The 22,974-nt window shown below is 54.6% G+C and overlaps 1 protein-coding gene across 2 annotated transcripts in view; it reads left to right on the forward strand.

Annotated features, from left to right (window-relative positions):
- The first annotated feature begins 3,841 nt into the window (after positions 1-3,841).
- SHF (Src homology 2 domain containing F) overlaps positions 3,842-22,974 on the forward strand; it is a 62,631-nt gene continuing 43,498 nt past the window's right edge. The window contains exon 1 of one of the 2 annotated variants that reach the window (XM_034782836.1): positions 3,842-4,272. In XM_034782836.1, coding sequence (XP_034638727.1) covers positions 3,871-4,272 — 402 coding nt within the window. In that variant the 5' untranslated portion in view covers positions 3,842-3,870. Of the gene's footprint in view, positions 4,273-10,992; positions 11,014-22,974 lie in introns of those variants that run through there. The other variant, XM_034782837.1, reaches the window with a different exon arrangement.

Genomic DNA, 22,974 nt, shown 5'->3' on the forward strand with positions numbered 1-22,974 from the left:
GTTGCTCCGAGCCTGGTGTGGAAACTGTCTCCCGCCAGCCAAGTCTGTTAGTGGGAGCTACTGCAGCATATCCCAGATGCCTGAGAGCTGAGCCCCCTTCAGGGTAATGAACCGCTGCCTGCAGCACCTCCCCCTTCTGGTGAAATTGTACTGCCCTGGCATTGGGAATTGTGTCCCTGAGTATCCTAGCCAGGTGGGGAGGGCAGCGGAATTCAGGCTATCCTGTTATCAACCCCACACTGACCCCAGCTCCCCTAGTCTCACTGAGCAGTGATGCCTACTGCTTGGTGCCAACAGTCACCCTCCCCAGCAAAAGGTGACCACCATGGGGCCCCTCGGACTCCTCACAGGGGCTCAGATACTCAGTCACCCCTCCCCATAGGCTCAGATACACAGCTGCCCCCCTGAGGCGGAGGGGGGCTCAGATACACAGCTGGGAAAGAGGGAGGGAAAAGCGAAGCAGAGAGGGAATTTGGGAGTAGGGTGATTTGGGTGGGGGGGGTTGTGCCATGTCAACTCGCCTGGCTCCTGGGACCATCTCAGCCAGAACTGCATGCATCCCCTCCATTGCAAAATTCCCCCCAGGGGATCAGAAACTGAGTCCAGCTAGAAACATGACCCATCCCTGTATCAGCGCTGATCGCTCCCTGGGTCCCACAGCCCCCAACCAGGATGCAAGCAACACCAAACGGCGCTTGCCAGGCCAGGCCGGCACCTCAGCCATCCACACAGGAGTCAATCGGGACAAATCCAAAGCAGCGACAGGCACCAGGTCACTACCCAGAGCTGTCATGCAGAGACCTTGCCCCGGTGATGGGCGGACCTGAGGCTGGCACTCACCAGATACAGACTCGGGGGTCATCACCCAGAGGTGGGAGCGGGAGACACAAAGTGCAGTGTGGGCCCAGAGGAGCCATTGTGCAGGCAGGGCCACTGAGACAGATACCGCATCCCAACACAAAGCACTGCAAGATGTCTCAGTAAAGAGTGAGTAGGAAAAGCTGCATCCAGCCTTGGCATGTGGCGTTGCATTAGGGGTCACCTGCTGCCAGGTGAAGGACAGGGGCCAGTGACACCTGGACAGGGGATCAGCCTCTAAGGGCAGCAAATGACCAAATGGGGGTAGCGGGCTGACAGAGGGTCTCTTGCTTTGGCAGCACTTGTCTAGCTTGCTTTGCAGCCAATAAAGTCTCTCTGGGCTGAGTGAAATTGGCCACAAGGTGGCAGTGTGACAGTGTCACCTGCACATGGGGTTTCCTTGCACCTCTTGGGTCTGTCTCAGGGTGGGCTAGTTACTCTTGAAATGCTGCGGTGCTTCAGTGTAGACAGTATCTAGGCTGACAGGAGGGGTTCTCCCATTGGCATAGGTAAGGCACTTCACTGAGAGGCCGTAGCTAGGTGGATGGAAGAACTCTTCTGTTGACTAGCACTGTCTACACAAGGGTTGAGGTCGGTTTAATTCACTCAGAGGTATGGATTTTTCACACCCCGAGTGACATAGTTAAGCCGATTTAATTTTCTAGTGCAGACCAGGCCAGTGTGGTTACGCTTCGAGGCGGAGGTGTAATTTCCACTTCAAGTAGATATACCCACTAGCTTTGATCCAGCTGGCATGCTAAAAATAGAAATGTAGCTGCTGTGTCACAGCTGGCGGGAGGGGCTAGCCACCCCCAGTATGATCCCAACTCAAGCTGGGAGTCCCTCTCCTGAGAATCAGGGGGCTCTGGCTGTGCAAACTATCCAGGAATAATTCTACTGAGTCCAGCTCCCACACTGGGACAGTGACCAGGGAAGGGGACTTACTAAACTCAAAGGATGAGTTCCAGTTTCCCTGGTGGGTCTGTAATAGCAGCTCCTCACTCCTGAGCCAATTGTCTTAATCTCTGCACTGTATGTATTGCCTGCCCTGGGCTCCCATCCATCCAGCTCTGCCAGTGCTCCTCAATCCAGACCCACATTCGCCTCTGCTATTCCAGCCCTGGGCTCCCCCTCAGCTCTGCCAATGCCCCTCAAACCTCCCCCACAGCCCCCCTGCAACTCTAAAATGCTGCTGATGCCCCATATTTCTACTCTTCTGCAACATCTGCTATTTCAGTTCTGGGTCTCCCTCGTGGGAAGACGCCATGTGCCATTGGTGGCAAACAATGGTATTCTTGTGCTGTGCACAGACACCAGAAGGATGCCATCAAATCAAACTGATTTTCAATTGCGTCTCGAGAAGCACTTTAAGGCAGCTCTCCGGAGAGGCACACCCAAGGGAGTTCTGCTGCAAGCCAGTGCCTCTGCAGAGCCCCACCGCAAGACTGTGTGCCTTGGCATGTGGCCACAGAACCCATTTCAAAGCAGTTAGCGTGTGTGTGTGCGCGCACGCGCGCGTGTATGCATGCTCCAGGATTCCTGCATTCTAGAACTGAAGGAGAGACAAGGCCCCTGTACTCTGTGGCCAATGTGACTTCTGCGGTGGGACCCCTGGAGTCTATATTCTGCGGTGCTCCTGTGTGGCAAACGGCATGCAGATTTGGGCAAGTCCACAGCTGCAAGTTGTGATTGAACTAAATATGCAGGTGATTGATGCAGTCGGTGAGACCTCCCTGGTGTAATCTGATCTTCAGACCAATTATTTTGATGCTGCTCCCACATTTTCAATGTGTTGCAGATTTGTGCATTTAGGTGCAGCGTGGTACAGGGGGTGGCTCTGGGGAGGCTGTTTGGAGTTATGGGAAAAGCGTGTTCTGCTGTAGTGTTCAGCAGCAAACTGCTAGTTAACTTGGTTGACGTCTCCATCGTTAGGTTTCAGCATGAACGCCCATCAAGGTGACTAAAGCAGTGCTTACTAGGCTGTTGGCAGACTCAAGTAGGCATCACTGGAGCAGTTACAGAAGCCCTTCCAAGTCCAAACTGAGCATGTGATTCAGAGATCTACATTCTTGGTCCCTCACTCACCAGCGTGTTGGGTAAGTCAGGTGTTTTCCCAAGGATTAGGGAACAGCGTCATGTCTTGTCTGAGTCACCAGCCCTGCCAGCTCCCCAAGGCAAAAGCACCTGGAGTAACAGTGACCACCTCATGGCCAGGGGACAGAGGAGTGGCCCAGCCAGAACCAGGACCCTTAGATGGCAGCTCCAGTGCCAGCTGCCCTGCATGGGGCACACAGTGGGAGGGGTGTTGTGGCGAAGGGAGCATTTCTAACACTGTGGGTGATTGCACCCCACCCCCTAGCACTGTCCTTGGCCCTCTGTGGCCCTTGTGCTGGGGCTGGACCAATCATTGTTTAGATAGGGGGTGCTTTGGGTTGAGGGGAGATGTGGAGGGGGTGCCAGAGTGCCCAGTGTATATGGATTCAGGCAGGGGTCACGGAGAGCAGTATTTGGGTTCAGAGCATGTAGGGGGGCACAAGAAGCCGGGTGTTGGAGGATGCAAGGATGAGGCACAGTAGGGTACATAGGGACAAGAGGGTTGTAGGTTAGAGGTGGTAGTGTGAGAGATGAGAGTTGTATAGATAGGGTGTGATGTGGGGAGGGGGTCAGGAGAGTGCATTGGGGTGTATGGCATGCAGGGACCAGTGTGGGGCACAGGTGAACCTGGGGGTACAGTCTGGCATGCAGGGAAGTACCGGGGGGTGTTAAGGGTGCAGCAGAGAAGCGTGCAGGAGGCACTGGGGGGGCGCAAGAGCCGGGGGCGCCCGGGGACGCAGGAAGGACTGTGCGGGCTACCGGGGCGCAGCGCAGGTCGGTGCAGCAGGCGCCACGGCTCCGGCAGGTGGCACTGGCCGCCTCCCTTGGCCGCCTCCCCCGCTCTTCCCCCCTCCCCGGCCGGCGCCGGGCTCCGGGCTCCGCCGCCGCCGCCTCGGCGCTCTCAGTCCGCCCGTCCCGATGCTGCTTAGCGGAGCCGCTGCCGGCTCGGAGCGCGCCGGGCCCGGGCCCGGGGGGGCCCCGCAGTGCGTGGGCAGCATGGCCCGCTGGCTCCGGGAGCACCTGGGCTTCCGCAGCGCCAAGCCCGCGCCGCCCGCACCGCCCAAGCCCGACTACCGGGCGGGCCTGCCCCAGCCGCCCCCGCCGCCGGGGGGCGCCCCCGCCGCTCCGCTCTGCCCGACCGCGGCCCAGCCCGACATCCTGGCCGCCTACAAGCTGCAGCGGGACCGGGACTTCGAGGACCCCTACACGGGGGCTGGCCCGGGGGGGCTCGCGCCCGATGCCCGCTACGGCTCGCCCAAGCACCGGCTCATCAAGGTGGACGCGGCGGAGAAGGCGCCCGAGGAGCCCGCCCCGGAGCAGGTGAGAGCCCCGCGCCCTGCCCAGGATCGCCGCGGAGTGCGGGAGCGGGGCTCGCTGGCTCGGAGCCCCCGGCTAGGGGCCCGGCTCGTGGGGGCGCGGCGCCCGTGGCTTCCCGCAGCCAGCCTGCGGTGCCCGGGGAGCGAGCCCCTCGCGGCGCCCTGCCCAGGGGCGGAGAGTCCCTGCGGCCGGGACCCCGCCCGAGCGAGCAAGCAAGCGAGCGCCCCTGGGTGACCCCGCTGCAGTGCGCGGCCGGAGGGAGCTGCGGGAAGGAGGCCGAGCTGGGGGCACGGGCTAGGCCACATGTTGCTCTGCGCGTTTGTTTACTGCGCTCCTGCTCCGCCACGGCCGGGCGGCGGGGACCCTCCACTAACTTGGCCGCCTCCCGTCAGAGACTGCAACAGCGGCAGGATTGCTTAACTCTTTGCTCGCCAGGCAGAGCAGCTCTGAAGCAAAGACCCAGGAGCTCCACCGACCTGCCAGGTGCTCCCAGCATGCCCACCCAGGGGCGCTGGAGAAGTTTGTCTAGTGGGGGTGCTAAGAGTCATTGAACCAAACTGTAAACCCTGTATATGCTGGAAACCACTTCAAGCCGGGGTGTGTGGCTACACCCCTAGTTCCAGCATCTATGTGCACACACTGGAGCCAGGGACACAGGTCTGTTCTGGCAGGAGCAGAGTGGGATAGGTGCCACACATGGGTAAGCCATTAATGGCTACTCGATACCGCAGCCTGGAGCTGATCTTGCACAGAGGGGTTTTGCAGATAGGAGCTCAGAGTGAGTCATTGCTTGATGACATGTGGGCTTGGCAGTTGGAAGTGATGCACGGGTCTGCCCAGAGAGGTGGGTCTGAGAAGGGATTGCAACAGCCCCTCCTTATCGGCTTAACTCCAGAGTCACTGACCAGTCACACCTCTTCATTTTCTTTGGGGCCAGGCCTGTTTTTGCATGGGCCCGCTGTGAGAGGGACTTGGAGCTGCCAGAGCCCCCTGTGCCTGCTATATGCTGCTGAGCGCAGCCTGGAGCACAGGAAGGTGGTGGAGGGGGCATGGCTTTGTCTCTTTCAGCTGCTGAGCTGAGGGCTGTTGCCCTGGCCGAGAGGCTTCTCCTGGCCAAGTGGGGTTCCTTTTGGCAATCTGAGAGCTGCCTTTCCACAGAGGGACACTGCCTCCCATTGTTTGAGATCTCATTAAGAGCTGTACTTGTGCCGAAATAGCTCACAGCATTATGTGTGAGCTAGGGCTGTAAGTGTCACGCCTTCCATCCATTGTCCTGACAGCAAGAACATGCCACTCAAATGTCAATAGCAGCTCCCTGTGTGAGGCAGAGGCGTCTCTGGCAGCCTCCACCACCTCCTTGCCTTAAACAGGTAGATTCCCCAGAAGTGCAAGTGTGCTGGATGAAATACAAGTGCCTTGGGCCCATGGCCCCCAGGCTTAGCGTAGTGGCAGACGAAGCCCTGATTTTGCATGTGCTGGTCCCCTTTCCCATCCCCATTGTATTCTTGTTTGTTCCCAGGAGTGCACTCCGTGCAAAGACAGGCACTGTCCCTGCCCGAGTGCTGGTTTACACCCTACAGCAGGTTCAGCGCTGCACGGTTAGCTCTGTCAGCATTATCCCATGCAGCGAGCCAAGCGGCCTGTCACACTTTGGTTTTCCTTTAATCTATGCTTGGTAGCATAAGAGCTCCCCCCTTTCGTCTGTGTCATGCCCCATCTGCCGGTGCAGTGGGGCTGTTTGATCCTGACCAGGCGGGTGCGTTAGTGCTCTGTCCAGGCAGTGTGTCGGGCGCGAAGCGATGGACAGCTTCATTCTCTACATTGTTGGGGAGTTTGTCCTGTGTTGTACTTCATGGCATTTGTGCCAGTTCCTCAGGGATTGGAATTAGGCAGGACATCGCCACTATCCTGCCCTCTTTACTCTGCCGCCTCCTACATATGCTCCCCAGCAGTGTGTTGCCACTTCCCGGAGGGCAGCCTCAACTATCTCTGATCTTGCAGGGACTGCCCGGGCACAGGGAGATGAGACTTCCATCATTTTGTCCCTGCTCTGCACCATGGGGCTCAGCAGGAGCAACAGAATAACTCTTGGGGTAACATGGGAGGGAGCAGACAGGCTGGGTGGGGGAGAAATAATCCCAGGCTGGGGAAGAGAGAACCTCAAACCCCTGGGAGGATGCAGGAGGAGACTTGCTGACACTGGCCACAGTCATGTCAGTATTTAAGAAGGGTAAATGGGCCAGGAAGCTGGGACAGCCTGCCACCAGTCTTGGGCTATGCCGTGGAACCGCTGACATGGGATTTCCGCCAGTAAACGGAACTAAAGTCAATCAGCACAGCTTCACGGGAGACAGCTTTTGTCAAATGAACTTGATATCTCCCTTTGACAGGATGACAAGTATGGTTGATAGAGGTAACTGTGTTGATGTAATAACATGCTTAGGTTTAGCACCGCATGTCATTTGGATTAAAAAGCACTCTACAAAATCCAGAGGGTGTATTTTAAATGGACTAAAACTGGCTAATTGATAGATCTCGCTAATTGTTTGTTAATGAACAATCAGCAATGAGTGGGATGTTTCTTGTGGGGCACTGCAGGGGTCTGTTCTTGGCCCAGGGCTGTTCAATTTCTTTATCAATTATCATTGCTGGGGAAGTTTGCAGAGAAACAAAGATTGGTTGGGTGGTAAATGACAGTCCCTATGACAGAGCCATCTGGATTGCTTAGTAAAGCAGGGTGCAGTCAAATGGCATGCATTATAATCCAGCCAAATGCAAGATCGTGCTTCTAGGACGAAGGAGTGCAGGCCATACCAACAGGATAGGGGACTGTATCCTGGAAAGCAGGGACTCTGGAAAAGACTTAGGGATCATTATAGATAATCAACTGAACATGAGCTCCCCATGTGAATCTGTGGGGAGAGGAGTGGATTTTTTAACAGAATACTGAGAAGAGATCACCTCTGTGTATGGCACTAGTGAGACCATTACTGGATCCTGGTTCTGGGGGCTACACTTCACAAAGAAAGTTGAAAAATTGGAGAGCGTTCAGCAAAGGATATCTGCCTTATAATGTAAGACTAAAGCACAGTCTGTCTTTTCAAAGATAAGGATAAGAGACGATTAACTCATGGTCTATAAGCACCTGTGCGGGGAGGAGACTTTCACTAGCAGAGGGCTCTTTAATCTAGCAGCCAGAGGCAGAGAAAGGCTGGGAGTTGAAGCTAGACAATGTCAAACTGAAAATACAGTGTATATTTTTAGTGGTGAGTGCAATTGACCATGGGAGCAGGGTTGTGGTGGATTCTTGATCGCTTGATTTACAGCAGGTTTGGATGTCTGTCGCTAAAAGATCCACAGTTGCTCACCCACCAGCTGTTGAGCTTGATACAGGGTTCACTGGGTGAGGTTGTCTGGCCTCTCGATGCAGGAAGTCAGAGTGAATGATCAGAGGTGTTTCAGACTGCCGCTGTGCTCGAAGGCCAGCGCATGCAGGACTGTATCACATGACAGCATGGCTGCAGTGTTGCTCAGACTGCAGGTACCACTGCTCCCGAATCTGAGCTTTCTTTTTAATAAACTAACCCTTTTTAGTCCTGGTTGTGAAGATAATCTTGACAAGGTGCCCTGAGTACTACGTGTTCAGTAACATCTGCCTGACTTTGCAGAGAGCCTGACACAGTCGTCTGAGACGGGGGAGCCACCTCATGCCTCTTGATAGTTTAAGTCTCTATCCTAAAGATGACAAATTAATTGTCAACATTATTAACTGTTTCAGTGCTGGTCATTGTAGCAGAAACATTCAGCTAAACTTCCTCCCTGATTACCCCATAACAATTGCTGCAGTGTAGTTAGGCTGTGCAGTATGAGAGAGAGAGAGAGAGTGTGTGTGGGGGGGGGGGGGAGGTGGAGAGCCGCAGGGAAGAAGCATTTGATTTAATATCCAAATAACATGAGGGGGGTGCTCTGCTGATTGCATTATTCACCTTCCTATTTAATTAAAATCTGACATTTTGATTTAAATGAACCTGCCACAGGCTCCCTGGCCTGGTGCCCCAGAACACTGGGGAGTCTTGTTGCAGAATGTAGGGTTCCCCTGCTTGTGGGGGTGAGAGGGGAGTCTCTGGCGATATTCTAGTCCATTTGTCTACATTTCCTGGGTAGATAAACTCAGAAACCAGCTGGAAGATTGGAGTGGAAAAGTCTCCAGCATGCATGAATGAAAATGAAATCCCGTCCTTCCCAGGCTGGTTCGTTTATTAAGCAGGAGCAGTGGCGACACCGCAGGAAAGGAGGCAGCAATGTTTCTGCTGAAAGCCCAATTTTCTCCCCACTCCGATCCGACGTTGCATGTCAGCTTCAGTTAGCAAGCTGGTGTGGCAGCCCGAGGGCTGGGACAGAGAGCCGTGTGAATTGGGGTTGTTTGGTCAAGGGGGTCCTGAAATGCAGCATAGCCCCCTTCCCTCCCCCCAGATCTGTTTTCTAAATTATAGCTGCCTGTGCTGTTTTCTTGGGGCCACGTAGGGCGGCAGAAGGCAGTGCCTATGGAAGGCATTGTCTTTGCTGAGCTCCAGTGCCAGACACCAAGAACCAGCTCCAAGACCTAAACAGTGAAAAGCTGTTGACTCTGCAGGGCCAGATGGGGTTTGTAGCCACAAATAGCTCTGTGAGTGCCAGCGAGACCAGTCTTCCTCTACCAAACATCAGGAAGGTGCTCCAGCCTGGGAGCCCGGAGAAACCTTGACCCTCGTCTGTACAATCACAAGCTCTTATTAACCAGAGCCTCCCATCCCTCTCTGTGTGCGACTCCTGGCATTGAAACACATGGCTAGAGCTGGCACTACGGGACTCTCGTGGGTCATTGCATATTGTGTCAGAAGCCCCAGATGTACATTTCTAAATAGAAGTCCTGTTTGAGATGTGTTCTCGGTGTGACTCCTGGGCCAGAGTCGGTCACGGGAGCCAGAAGGGGTTAGAAATGCACGAAAACAGTACCTGGATTTCAGAGACTGGGAAGCTGTAGAGTTAAGGTGATGCGCCCCCACAGCATCAGTGCTGTCCCATCCACTCTGATGGATCACAGCACCCCCACCGGCTCTTTCACTGCTGTACTCTGTCTGCAGATGAGGGCTGGGAATTAGGACCTGTACTTAGGGCTGACGAGAAATGAGAGATTCCTTCATGTCTTTGGGACGAGGGGTCCTGCCCGAATCCTACTCTCTGGAGCACAGTGTTACCAGTCACAGGAATCCCCCCACGGTGGGGGGGGACCCCTCACTGGGCTTGGTCACTTGGGTACCTGTCCAGCATGGCAGCTTCTCACCAAGGCAAGACCACGGAACATGCTTTGGTGTAGTTCGATCCCCTGCACAACTGAGCCCACTGCCCAGGGCTCTGACCCAGTAGCGTAGCTAGTGGGGTGCAGGGGAAGCAGCCACTTCCCCTCATCACATTTTTCAAAAGCGGCACCTGAGCAGGGCCGGCCACGCCTAAAAGGGCCCCGCAGCTGTCCACCCCTCCCCTAGCTCACTTCCCCCTCCTCCCCTCCCCTCCCCTGAATCAGATGTTTGCGGGAAGTCTGAAAACAAGCAGGGGCAGGCCGGCAGCAGCAGGTAAGCTGGGGGGGGGGGGGGGCGGGGGGGGGGGGGCTAGGGGGGGGCGGCGCAGCCCCCTGCGGGGCCCGGCTGAGCGGTTCCCTCTGGCCCCGGCTGAGCGCGCCGGCCCCAGTGGCTCTGGCCTGGCTCGGGCCCCGGGGCGCCAGCCCCGGTTCCGGCCGAGCGCATGGGCCCGGGCCCGGGCCTGGCCCTGTCCAAGCAGTGCCGGCCGAGCACCCCCGGCCCCGGCAGCTCCAGCCCAGCTCGGGCCCCAGGGCACTGGCCCCAGCCCCAGCAGCTCCGGCTGAGCGTGCCGGTCCGGTCCCGGCCCTGGCCGAGCGGCGCTGGCCAAGCACCCCTGGCCCCGGCGGCTCCAGCCCCAGTGGCTCCGGCCCGGCTCGGCTTGGACCCCGGGGTGCTGGTCCCGGTTTCGACCAAGCGCGCCGGTCCCAGCCCCAGCGGCTCTGTCCCGGCTCAGCTCGGGCCCCAGCGGCACCGGCCCAGTCCTGGCCCTGGCTGAGCGGCGCCAGCCGAGCACCCCCGGCCCCAACGGCTCCAGCCCAGCTCAGGCCCCAGGGCGGCGGCGGCCCCGGTTCCCGGAACGGGGCCAGTGCTGTGCGGCTCTCCCCCCACCTCCGCCATGAGGAGTCCTCTGGCCTCCCCAAAGGCTGTGCCTGCTGCTCCGCTGGGGGGAGCGGCCAGCCCCAGCTAGCCCTCGCTGCTAGCCCGCTCTGCCTGAGCCCCTGCTGGGGAGGAGGGACAGCGAGTCTGGCACTTGCTCCCAGCCTAGGAGGAGACGAGCTGGAAGGAAGCTCCCCGCCCGAGCCACGGGGACAGACCGCACCCGGCCCCCTCCCCCCGGACCGAGCCCCTCTGACGGGGGGGAGCGCAGCATGGCTGCAGTGTGGCTGTAGGAGCAAAAGTTGGGGGCGTGGAGCGGCTGGAGGAGCCGGGGGGTGTGTGTGTGCGGAGCGGCTGGAGGAGGAGCCAAGGGGTGGGCGTGGCCAGAGGAGGAGCCGGGGGGGGCGCCTTTTTTATGTTTGCTCCCCCTGCACTTAGGACCTGGCTACGCCACTGCTCTGACCCCCGACTCTCTTCTCTGCAGGGAGAGGCTGTAAAGCTGGATGAGACACCAGGCAAATCAGCAGGAGTAAGGGAAATGGGAAACCAGCAGGGAATGGGGCCTTGGCATGGAGCCTGTGGCCACGTGCCTCATCTCGGCTTCTCCCTGGACTGATAGGGCTTTGCCCTCTGTTCAGCAGGCAGGCTCAGATCAGTGTGACTGTAATCCTGGGTGGGGGCGGGGGTGGAGTCTGTCTTGGAATTGATGCAGTTAAGGCTCTGGGCTTTCTGTTTCTGGGAGGTATTTATCTGGCCCACATTCTCAAAGTGTCTGAGCTGCTCACAGTCTATGCATTCACCTGTGTATAGCTCCACCCTGCCTCCCAAGGCTGGAGTCCCCATTTCAGAGATGGGAACTAAGACCCAGAGAGACTAAGTGACTTGCTCAAGATCATACAGGATGTCTGTGGCAGAGCTGTGAACTGAACTCAAGACTCCTGTGTCCCAGGGCAGTGCATTAATCACTGGGCCATCCTCCTTGTCTGCTGATGGAAGTATTTCTTAGTGCCCTGGACGGTCCATGCTATGTCCTGCTCCAGGACTTTGGCTCAGAGGTGAGGGAGAGGGAACAGGAGCAGGCTAAGAAGAGCTGCTCTGGCAGATGGAGTCTGATCAGCTGGCCTGCGAGTGCAGATGAGGGCTCAGCAGAGGTGGGGTGAAGCCAGCACAGTGCTAATGGCAATGCACGGCATTCGCTTGGCGAGCTGCTGCAGGGGTCGCTTGGAGCTCACTCGGGGCTTGTTTAACATCTTTGTTAAGGAGCTGACAGAGTGAGCTGCTCGCTAATGAAATTCACAGGCCTGCTGAGCAGGGAGGACAGGAAGGGACCTGAGGAGGAAGCTGGGCTGCGTGTGGGGAGCGATAATCACAAGCAGCAGGTGGGAGTGGGGCTGAGAGGCCTGGCTGAGCATGGCCAATGCAGCCGTTTACAGTGCTGGAGCTGCAGGAAGAGGCTCAAGTGGTCTGGGAGCTGTGCCTTGGGCAGGTTGGTGAGAGCACTTTGGCAGCACTGGCTCTGCTGTGACTGCATAGGGCACACTGTGCCACCCTGGGGGCCTTGAGCAGGAAGTGCTGGGCGGGGAGGGACAGAACATCTCAGGAGTGCAGTGTGTCACTAGCTAGTGAGTCACGCTGTGTGTCACTAGTGATGGCATGCGTGTGCAACAGCAACAGCTATGCCCATCAGCCCTTGGGGTCAGGCAGCGCTTATCTTGTAATGAAAGAGGTGCCAGGGCTCAAGCAGGTTTTTTACATTGATAACTGATGCAGCAAGCCCAGAGGTGCCGGGGCTCCGAACTGTCAAGCCCAGAGGTGCCGGGGCTCCGAACTGTCAAGCCCAGAGGTGCCGGGGCTCAGCCCTGGCACAAATTAAGCACTGGAAAAGTTACTGCTCAGGATGTGCGTGGGGCCAGGGGGTTATTTCTGCAGGCAGGTCTGGCAGCCCCAGTGCTGGAGGTGGCAGACGTTCGGCTGGAAGGTGTGTAGTTGGCAGTGGTTATGGAGAGGCTACTTGGGCCTTCAGGAGGTCTGTGGGTAGAGGGCACCAGCCTGGCAGCCTCTCTGTGCCCAGCATGTGCTTTTCCGGGGAATGCGATAGCTCGCCCACTCTGCCTGGTAAGCTGGGTGCAGTTTCCTGCCCCCAGGCGAGCCGCCTCGCCTCCCTGCATAATGCAGAATTACCGGTCGGACTCTGTGCTTGTGTGGGATGCAGCCTGTCCTCCGAGCTGCAGGGCGGGCTTTACAGGCTGCTTTCTGCTCTGCAGCTCGAAGCAGGACCTCACCCTCCCTCAGCTCTGCATGGCCTGCCAGAGACATCTTCCATGCAGTGGGGAGGGGGAGCAGGGAGCCTGGCTCAGCCCTGCTCCAGTAACGGGTGGAGATTTCTCTCAGAAACACCCTCGCTCTCGGCCTTTGAGATGTTGGCTTCATGCGGCCTTTGGGATGCTGGTTTCTGGGGTGCTTGCTGGGCTGCTGACAGCAGTTGCCCTGGTAGGCTGTGAATAGCAGCTTGGCTCCTTAGTGCTGCCCACAGGGAATGACTCTGCCTGGTGCTGGGGGAGGGCATTCTTCGCAAGGAGATGTCTGTGGTGGTGCTGGGCATGTCAGGAGGATCCTGGGTATCCTCTGGCCCATGGTGTGATGCTGCCAGTGGGGGGCACACAAGAGAAAGGTTCTGGGAGCGGTGCGGCAGGTTGCTGTCTGCAGGGGCAGGTTTATCCTGCTTGTCTTTAGCCTCGCCCCTCTGAGGATCTCAAAGTGCATTGCAAGCATTCCTGTGTTCTCTTCGTGCTGTGGGGCCAGTGTCATGGGCCCCTTTATACAGATGAGGAAACTGAGGCACAAAGGAGTGAAGTGCTGCATCCAGGGTCACACGGTGAGTCGCTGGCACAAGTGGGGATAGCACCAGGAGTCCTGACTCCTCCTAGCATTGGGCTATTCTGTTTCCCTTGATGGCTTGTGATCTGGTGGCTCTGTGGGAGAAGCTATGTCTTGAAACCGCTGCCCCCCACCCTGAGCACTGGGGATGCCTGCCCTCGGGGAGTGGGGCCCTCCCAGTTTTGTCTCCACTAGACCTATTTCTGAGGAGACTCCCCTGGGGGCAGCTCCCTGGAGGTAGCGAAGGTGGGAACGTTCTTGTAGACAAGAGGCTGATATCTCTCACACTGCGTTGTGCAGACCGGTGCTGAGCAGGCTTAGAGCGCACTCTGACGGCTGCTGGAGCCTTGTCTGCACTAGGGCTCTGGTGCTGGGGGGCTGGGTACATGTCCCCCTCTGTTCTTGGCTTGGAGCTGAGCTCACTACAGTGCTGCTCCCTTTCTGCCCCTTCTGGGGAGCTTGGCTGGCTGGATTTGCCCTGGTCACCTTGCTGAGCTCAGCCCCTAGCAGAGGGGCCAGGATTGGTCCTGGAGCCATGCAGAGAGGGAGGGGGACAAGGGCCTCTGGCTGTCTGGTCTGTCTCTCTTGCACTGTCCTGGGCCCGTGGGTGCCACAGGGAGCAGCTGGGGCAAGGCCCAGCTGTGCAGGGACCCTTGTGGCTGGGTGTGCTGTGTAGGACCCGCCCAGGGAAGACCCAGGCCCAGTTATAGGGACCTGCCAGGTCATTACTCCCATTGCACCCTTACCTGCTTCTGTGGGCAGCTTCATTTTAACTGATAGGCTCATGCGACTTCATCAGCCAATAGCTGAGCCCCACCTGTGACCCAAGCTCTGTTGGCTTGTGGTGATGGTACCAGGGCAATGCTCCCCGGCACCCTTCTGCTCTAGAAGCCGCGTTGCGTGGAAAAGCCGGCCTCCGGCCTCCTTCACAGCTGAGCTTTACCTGCCCCCAAAGCGAAAAGCTGCAGTTCCTACGGCTCCCTGAGCATGTGTACACTACGTGATCGTACAGCACACGCAGGAACACTAGCTGCTCCAGGGGGACCGCTGCTAGAGACATGGCCTTCGGAGCAGACAGCAGCTTGGGCTTGCGTTTCGCCAGCTCTGAAAAGCTCAGCGGCTTCTCTTCCGACTTGCCTCTGCGGCTCCCCTTTGGGCTAAGGCTGACAGTAACAAATGTCAGCCCCAAAAGGGAAGTGTCAGAGACGGTTCTGAAGAGCCAAGGGCACTCTTGCCCATTCCCCAGGGATCTAAAACCTCTGGGAGTTGCTCAGTGGTTAATGCTGTGTGCTAATCCTCTGACATTACAAGTCTGACTGCCCACCCTCCTGGCCAGCATCCTTAAAACAAAATCCTGCTTTCCGTGCAAAGGGTGGCTGTATCCAGGGCTGCCTGGACTGAGCGCCAAGTGGGTGACTGTCTATCAGGGAATTGGCACGGACCTTTGGAAGTAGCAGTAGTTCTGCAGAGAGCCGGCAGTTAGGACATTTGTAGTTCAGATTCTACAGGCAACCTTACTTCTGACCTCTGCTGCTAGGACACAAAGCCCCCTACTCAAGACAGCTGCAGTCCCGTGCACCCCTGCATGCTCTACAGCCACTGCATGCTGGCGCTCTTCCAGCCCACCCCTCCGTATCCCCTCTGTAGGCCAGACTTTCACACAAGCCACTTGTTCACAATTAATGAGATTCTTTTATTTGAATGTTTGCATAAGTTTGTATGTTGGGGTGTGTGCACAACCCTGGTGTGTGTGTGTGTGTTAAGTGCACTGTGGTGTACATTCAAGTATGATGTGTGTTGAATGTGGTGTGTGTGTGTGCACATTAGGGTGCTACAGTATATATGCATCTGTGTGTTTGGTTGGATTGCGCCTGTAACCCCCGGTGAACGCATGGTCCACGTCTTGCTCGGTGCCGATCCGCACAGGATGTGAGTTATTAAAGCCCCAGCTAAGGAGACCAGTTCTCCATCTCAAGTTGTAGCAGCTCTGGAGGTTCCTAGTTCAATTCCCAGGTATTGACGAAAATAGTGCACAAACCAGTCTGCTTGTGTGCGTTGGGGTGACGAGATGTGTGCGTTGTCATGTGCACAGGCCTGGTGTATGTGTGTGGTAGTGTGAGCCTGTGCATTTGTGTCAGGGTGTGTGTGTGTGAAATACACATTTAATGTTCAATCTCGTTTCTCTGTCTGGTTTGGTTTGTTCTTGTACACAGTGAATGTAAGTACCCGAGCAAGATTAGGCTGCCCGTTGTGCTAATGGAGCTGAGCGCACACACGTTTATACACCCTAACAGACTGAGTGTTGTTTCGAAAGCGCCTAATGACATAAGAGCCCAGCTACAGATCCCGTGGGACCCTGCGGGCTTGTCTGCATGTGGGGCTGTCCTAGAAGAGCCGGTGTGCTTTAAGCCCACCCCCAGCCTTAATACCAATGAACGTTCCAGTGTTGACAAGCCTGAGACCCAAGGGAGCTCTGTGGAGAGTGGGCATCACCTTCTTGGTCCTGTCTACATCAGGGAGGAGCAAATCCTGTGCACCGCCCAGAGTCCGGTGCTCTCCCCGCTTGGCTGGGAGCCAGATTGGGGTGAGGGAATCACGTCTCTCTTGTGTGGTTTTGAGCAGCGCCCACGTCCCCACCGCTGGATAACTGTCCTGGCATGGCTGCAGACAGCTGACCCGGGGCCAGCCCTGTCTCTCAGCCCAGGAGCGCTGTGACCGGGCCAGCTCTGAGCACGCTCCCCGAATAGTAAAAAGAACAGGAGTACTTGTGGCACTTTAGAGACTAACAAGTTTATTAGAGCATAAGCTTTCGTGGACTACAGCCCACTTCTTCGGATGCATATAGAGTGAAACATATATTGAGGAGATATATATAGATATAGATATAGATATACACACACACACATACAGAGAACATGAACAGGTGGGAGTTGTCTTACCAACTCTGAGAGGCCAGTTAAGTAAGAGAATAGTGGCAGGGCTGGGCTCAGAGAGGAACCATGTGTTGGGGAAGAGCTGGGCTTTTGCAAGCTCCTGCAGAGCCTCCGCAGCATGCTCCGAAGCATGGGAGCTTCTCGGGCCGAGACAGTGTCCCAGCACCAACAGGAGCTGAGCAGCATGCCACCACGTACCAGTAACAGGAGGCAGTCGAGTGCGGCTGCCACTTGGGATCCGAGCTATCTGGACCTCCGCCCTCCTGTGCGGCTAGTCAGTGGAGTGACAGCCCCACTCCGGTTCTTAATGTGTGCATGATGTCTTACATGCCAGCAGTGCTGCGTGCAGGAAAGAACACCCTGCAGGGCACGAAGCCCTAGGGAAAATGCCAGTTTTGCAGTTGTCCAGACAAGCTTCCTTTGACCCCCGTGTGTGTCAGAGTTGTGATATGGTCTGTAACTGGCGGGACCCTTGCCTCATCCAGCACACAGGATGGGTGGGGCTCAAGGAATGGGGCTAAAGCTCAGGATTTCTTTGGTTCCTTGACATGTGATGTGAGGCCCCTGCTTTGTGTACTGCACCCCCTGCAAACCCCGCATAGAATGGGGGATTGTCATCCATTGTCTCCTGGGCTTCTCTGGGTTGCTGCTCATCTGTGCAGGATCGGAGCAGCTCAGGTGTTAATGGATGTAACTTCTCAACACCCGTGTGTGTGTGTGTACGCGCGTGTGCACGGAGGGGGGTGGGTTTGGGTTCCTCCAGATGGGACACTTGCAGTTGGAGATTCAGGTGCATGTTTTCACTACATTTCACTACACTCAGTGACTGAGTACCCAACAGGTGGCATTGAGGGCCTGGTGTGTCAGAGCAGTGAGCAGTTCCACACCCTGTTGTGACAATGCGGTTCTGGCGGAACCCAACTGAGAGTGCCAACTCAGGACAAATTGCTCAAATAGGGCAGTTACAGCCCAAGGCTGGGGTTTTTTCCACCTCTAAGGCAAACCAAACCAGCCAGACTAAGAGGACTTCAGTCTCACCCCACTGGCTAACTGCAAGTCTCACAAGCAATCTCCTTAGACACTCCAGTTTCCCAGTATTACCACCAGTACCACTTGTTATGGGGACAAATGGTTATGAAAACCAATACCCCAGTAAAAGAAAAAGGTTCTCCTGATCCCAAAGGACCAAGCCCCAGACCCAGGTCAGTATACAAATCAGATCTTACCCACAAATCACGCTGTTGCCAATCCTTTAGAATCTAAAATCTAAAGGTTTATTCATAAAAGGAAAAAGATAGAGATGAGAGTTAGAATTGGTTAAATGGAATCAATTACATACAGTAATGGCAAAGTTCTTGGTTCAGGCTTGCAGCAGCGATGGAATAAACTGCAGGTTCAAATCAAGTCTCTGGAATACATCCCCAGCCGGGATGGGTCCTCAGTCCTTTGTTCAAAGCTTCAGCTTGTAGCAAAGTTCCTCCAGAGGTATGAAGCAGGATTGAAGACAAGATGGAGATGAGGCATCAGCCTTATATAGTCTTTTCCAGGTGTAAGAACACCTCTTTGTCCTTACTGTGGAAAATTCCAGCAAAATGGAGTTTGGAGTCACATGGGCCAGTCCCTGCATACTTTGCTGAGTTACAAGGCGTATCTGCCTTCTCTCAATGGGTCCATTGTATAGCTGATGGTCCTTAATGGGCCATCAAGCAGGCTAGGCAGAGCTAACACCAGTTTGTCTGGGATGTCACCCAGCAGCATAGCATAAGTTTGAAATACAGACAGTATAGAGCCAATATTCATAACTTCAACTACAAAATTGATACACACATACAGACAGCATAATCATAACCAGTAAACCATAACCTTGTCCTAGACACCCCATTTGACCCCCTTTATACAAGATCTGGGTGCCACTACAGGACCTTGGTTGCAACAATGATCTATATGGTCCCAGATTATATCAATAACGTCACACCTGTACAGACAGAGGCTAATTAACCCTCATCCTCAGAGGCAGGTGAGGAAGGGCCATCTTCATTTGACAGAGGGGGTGCGGACAGATAGGCAAAGTCAAGTGCGTGAGGCCATGGTATAGGCCAGTAAGAGGCAGGATTCGAACTTGGGGCCTCCTGATTCCAAGCTCTGTGCTCGTTCCTGCAGACCCCCCCCAGGTGACTTGAGTTGGATGCCCATAAATGAGGCACACACAACCAGGGGCACCAGAACAGGGGGCCATGCCCCCCCTCCACACTTTTACCGGCCATAAGAGTGAGCGACGCAGGGGAGGGGGCAGAGCAGAGTGAGTGGGGGGAAGGGTCTTGGGGGGAAGAGGTGGCATGGGTGCAGGGCCTCGGGGGAAGGGGTGATGCTAGGGTGGGGGCTTAGGGAGAAGGGGCAGCACACAAGCGGGGTCTCAGGGCAGTGCAAGGGTGGGGCCTCAGGGGAAGGGGTGGTGTGGGGGGTGGGGCCACAGTTCGGGTGCCAGTGGCCCCCCACTTTTAGGGACCTTCTGCCGCTCCTGCACACAACTATTGATCACCCGTGAAAAATTTGGTGCAAGTGACTTGCCCAGCGTAACACAGGAGCTCTGTGGCAGAGGCAGGGATGGAATCCAGTTCTCATTAGCATTCATCTGCCACAGCCATGAGGCCATCCTTTCTCATCTTCAACCCCGCACTTTGTTCACTACACGCCTTCCAACTTCTGCAACAGACGTGGCAGGGGTCCTACAGGACACAGCCTCCTTCACGACACAGCCCTGATTCATCCCCACAGCAGCTCCAGCCTGCGTAGTGAATGAGGCAGGGGGCCTCTGCAAAGAATAGTCTGTGATCATGTAATTAGAGGCTGTCATAATGCATGCAAGCAAGGCTTTTGAATTAAAGTTCAATGGGCAACCTACATTCTGGCATTTCCTAACTGCAAATGCTCGGCTTTGAAATTTAAATAACTTTTTAACATAGATTTTGTGTGTAATTTCCTAGTTTAAAAAAAATCCCCCCCAAAACCAAACCAGTTTCTGTTGCAGCTGAAATTCCTGCTCCCATTAGTAAGGCTGGTCCTTCTGGACCTTCTGCGTAGATTTCTTACCACTGGAGATACAGCACTAACTCCAGTAGCTGGCTGCAGGAGTAGTCCGTTATCCTCTGTGGATCAGCCACTCTGAGAAGATGCACAACACATTGACAGGATTACATCTGCACAAGTAGCCCTCTTTTACAGGCAGCATAGCCCCACACTTAGATTTGGCAGATGTGTCTGAGACACAGGGTGGCTAAGCTGTAGAGAGTGGGGCTGCCGTGTTAGACTCCTGGACTCTGTTCCCAGCTTGGTAACTGCTCAGTGGGGTATGAACTCTTTGCTCAATTATTAGGGTTGTGAAGCGCTCTGGAGGTGCTCTGTGCAGCTCAGTGACAGTGTGTGCGCACAGGTGTGCGTGTGTGTGTGTGCAGGGTTAATAGAGCCCAGGGGTTTTGGCAGCAAGCCATGTCCAATCTAGAGCAAGCACAATGCAGATGAGAAATGGTTATTTTCAGCAGCTGGTAACTCAGCCGAATCTGCTTGGATTTAGGTGGGCTCAGTAAATGGCACCTCCCTGACCCCAGGGCTATCCCTCTGCTGAATTTCACAGCCCTGGTGCAAGCCATGGAGGCATCAGAGATCTTCAAAAATACTGCCTGAGGAGTGTTTACAGTGAAAGTGTTAGACGGCCACTCCCCTGGTCACACTTAACCTCCTCAGTGACCTTGTGTGCTGTCGTGTCAATATTGACTGACTGCCCCACAGTCTGTGCAGTGGGGATGTAATTCTTTCTCCTGCTGCTGAGGGCACTGCTACAACTTTACGTTGGAGCGACAGTGTGCAGAAGGTAGGATCCAGATAGCCTTTGGGTATCAGTTGGGGATGAAGTGGAAGGGCTGGAGTGTGCCCTTGAAGGGGGTGAGGAAGCCACGGTCTTTCCTCTTATATTTGTGTCTCCCTGCTGTTGAGGTTCTGGAGGAATGGGGCATATCATGCCACAGTTGCCATGTCTGAAGATTCTGGAAGTGAACCTCTGGCCCGGTGAGTGGTGCAGGGTGGAGAACTTTAGTTCTGTGGGAATTGATCCACCTTCTAGGGGAAGGGGGCTGTATAGGCTGGATGGCCTCCACTTCGGTAGAAAGGGGACCAATCTCCTCGGGGACAGGCTGGCTAGAGTAGTCAGGTGTGGGTTAAACTGATAGCAAAAGGAGAGGGTAAGAGAGGGAAGAAACGGGCACTCAGCACAAAATCGAGACTTGAGAACAAAATTAATTAAGGAACCAAAGGACACGTAGAGAGGAAATTCTTGAATTGTGTGTACACCAATGCCAGGAGCCTGGGTAACAAACAAGAGCAATTGGAATTGCTCATTTATGAGCAAAAATTCAATCGAGCTGGTATTGCTGAAACCTGGCAGGGCAATTCGCACAATTGGAATGGTAAAATCAATGGTTATAACCTATTTATGAAGGATCAAGCAGGCAAAAGGGGAGGGGGAGTGGCACTCTGTGTCAAAAATGGCATCACCGTTTCCAAGTCAGTGATAACTGGAAAGAAAACGATCTTGAATGTGTATGGATCAATGCCCTGACAGATAAAGCAGAAGATGGGGTCCTGCAAGAAAGCTGATGTTGTGCCAGGGGTTTAATAGGGTAAACAGGATGACCCAGGTAATTGTTGGCCTATCAGCCTGACGCTGCTCCTGGGCAAGTTAATGGTGCGGTAGGGACTCGATTAATGATGAAATAAAGGAGGGTGATGTAATTAATGCAAATCAACATGGGTTTATGGAAAATAAATCCTGTCAAACTAACTCAATATATTTTTTTTGTAATGAGATTTGGTTGATAAAGATAAGTGTTGACGTAATAGATTGAGACTTCTGTGAGGTGTTTGACTTGGTCCCACATGACATTCTAATTAAAAAAGCTAGAACAATATCAAATTAACATGGTACACATTAAATGGATTAAAAACTGGCTAGCGAATAGGGTTCAAGACATAACTGGAAATAAGGAATTGTCATCAAACCTGTGTGTTTCTGGCGGGATCCCACAGGGATTGGTTCTTGGTCCTGTGCTATTTAACATTTTTATCAGTGACCTGGAAGAAAACACTGATAAAGTTTGCAGATGACACAAAAACTGGGGGAGTGGTAAATAATGAAGAGGACAGGTCTCTGATTCAGAGCGATCTGGATTGCTTGGTAAACTGGGCACAAGCAACCAATGTGCGTTTTAATACAGCTAAATGTAAATGGATACATCTAGCAACAAAGAATGTTGGTCATACTTACAGAATGAAACAGACTTGGGGGTTGAGGTGGAGAATCAACTGAACATGAGCTCCCAGTGTGACCGTGCGGTCAAAAGAACTAATGCAACCCGGGATGTATAAACGGGAATCTTGAAGTGGAGAAGTGTAGTTATTTTACCTCTGTATTTGGCACTGGTGGGACTGCTGCCGGAATGCTGAGTCCGGTTTTGGTGCCCACAATTCAAGAAGGATGTTGATGAATTGGAGAGGGTTCAGAGAAGAGCCATGACTATGATTAGTGTATTAGAAAACCTGCCTTCTAGTGATAGACTCTAGGAGCTCAATCTATTTAGTTTAACAAAGAGAAGGTTAAGGGGTAACTTGATCACAGTCTATAAGTGCCTCTACAGGGAACAAATATTTGAGTGGGCCCTTCAGTCTAGTAGGGAAAAGGTCTAACACCATCCAATGGCTGGAAGTTAAAACTAGACTAATTTGGACTGGAAATACGGTGTCAATTTTTAACAGGGAGAGTAATTCTGGCCTTTGAATCTGTGTACCTCTGAGTCTCTGCTGTGGTTTGCATTTGCCAGTGACACTCGATGCTCATGATGGGTTTGAGGCTGGCGGGCCTGTTCAGAGCAGCTGTCCAGGACATCTCTGAGGAGATGGGGGTTCTGAACCTTACAGCTTTTAGGTGGGCCTGGAGCCTGCCTGCCTAGACACTGCATCCCCTCCCCCACCCTGCTCACAGCTAAGCCCCTGACCTGCCTTCCTGGCTTTCATGCAGCCCAGCTCATTGTGACAATTTATTGCTAACATGAAAGGAAAGGCTTTGAACTTTCAAGAAAACAGATGTGGCTCCTCTCCCTGCTAGGAAGCTGCCTTATTGGCTGTAACTTTACTGCCACCATAAAGAGTTCTGAGATGCCGCTGTGGCCTGGGTGAGCCAAACAGCCTGAGCATCTCCCACAAAGCAAATGCAATGTCTCTGCTCTCAGAGCCCCAAGGGCGCTGGGAAACCCCAGCCCTGTGCTTCCTCCCAAAGGCTGATCAAGGAAGATTCACTCTCTAGGAGCACAGGCAGAGTGAGGGTTGTGTGTAAACGCTTGCTTCTGGGAGTGTCTGTGTTTGTCCATGCCCATCTGTGTGGCGTGCACATATCTGTATGTTTTCATGTCCACACATATACCTGCCTGTGAGAGCGTGTGCGTGTGCACATTGCAGTCGGGTATGTGATTACAGCATGGTTAGACATCTCGTGTGTGTATGTGTGTGTGTGTGTAACAGAGGGAGGGGGATTGTGTTTGGGTCTCTGTGTATTTGCACATCTGATGTGAACGGGATGCATGTTTATAAGATATAACTCCCCACCCCTGTTACTCAGCCCTGTTTCTAGGGCT

This window comes from Trachemys scripta, chromosome 10 (assembly GCF_013100865.1).
Source record: "Trachemys scripta elegans isolate TJP31775 chromosome 10, CAS_Tse_1.0, whole genome shotgun sequence".
In the NCBI taxonomy this organism is placed as follows: Eukaryota; Metazoa; Chordata; order Testudines; family Emydidae; genus Trachemys; species Trachemys scripta.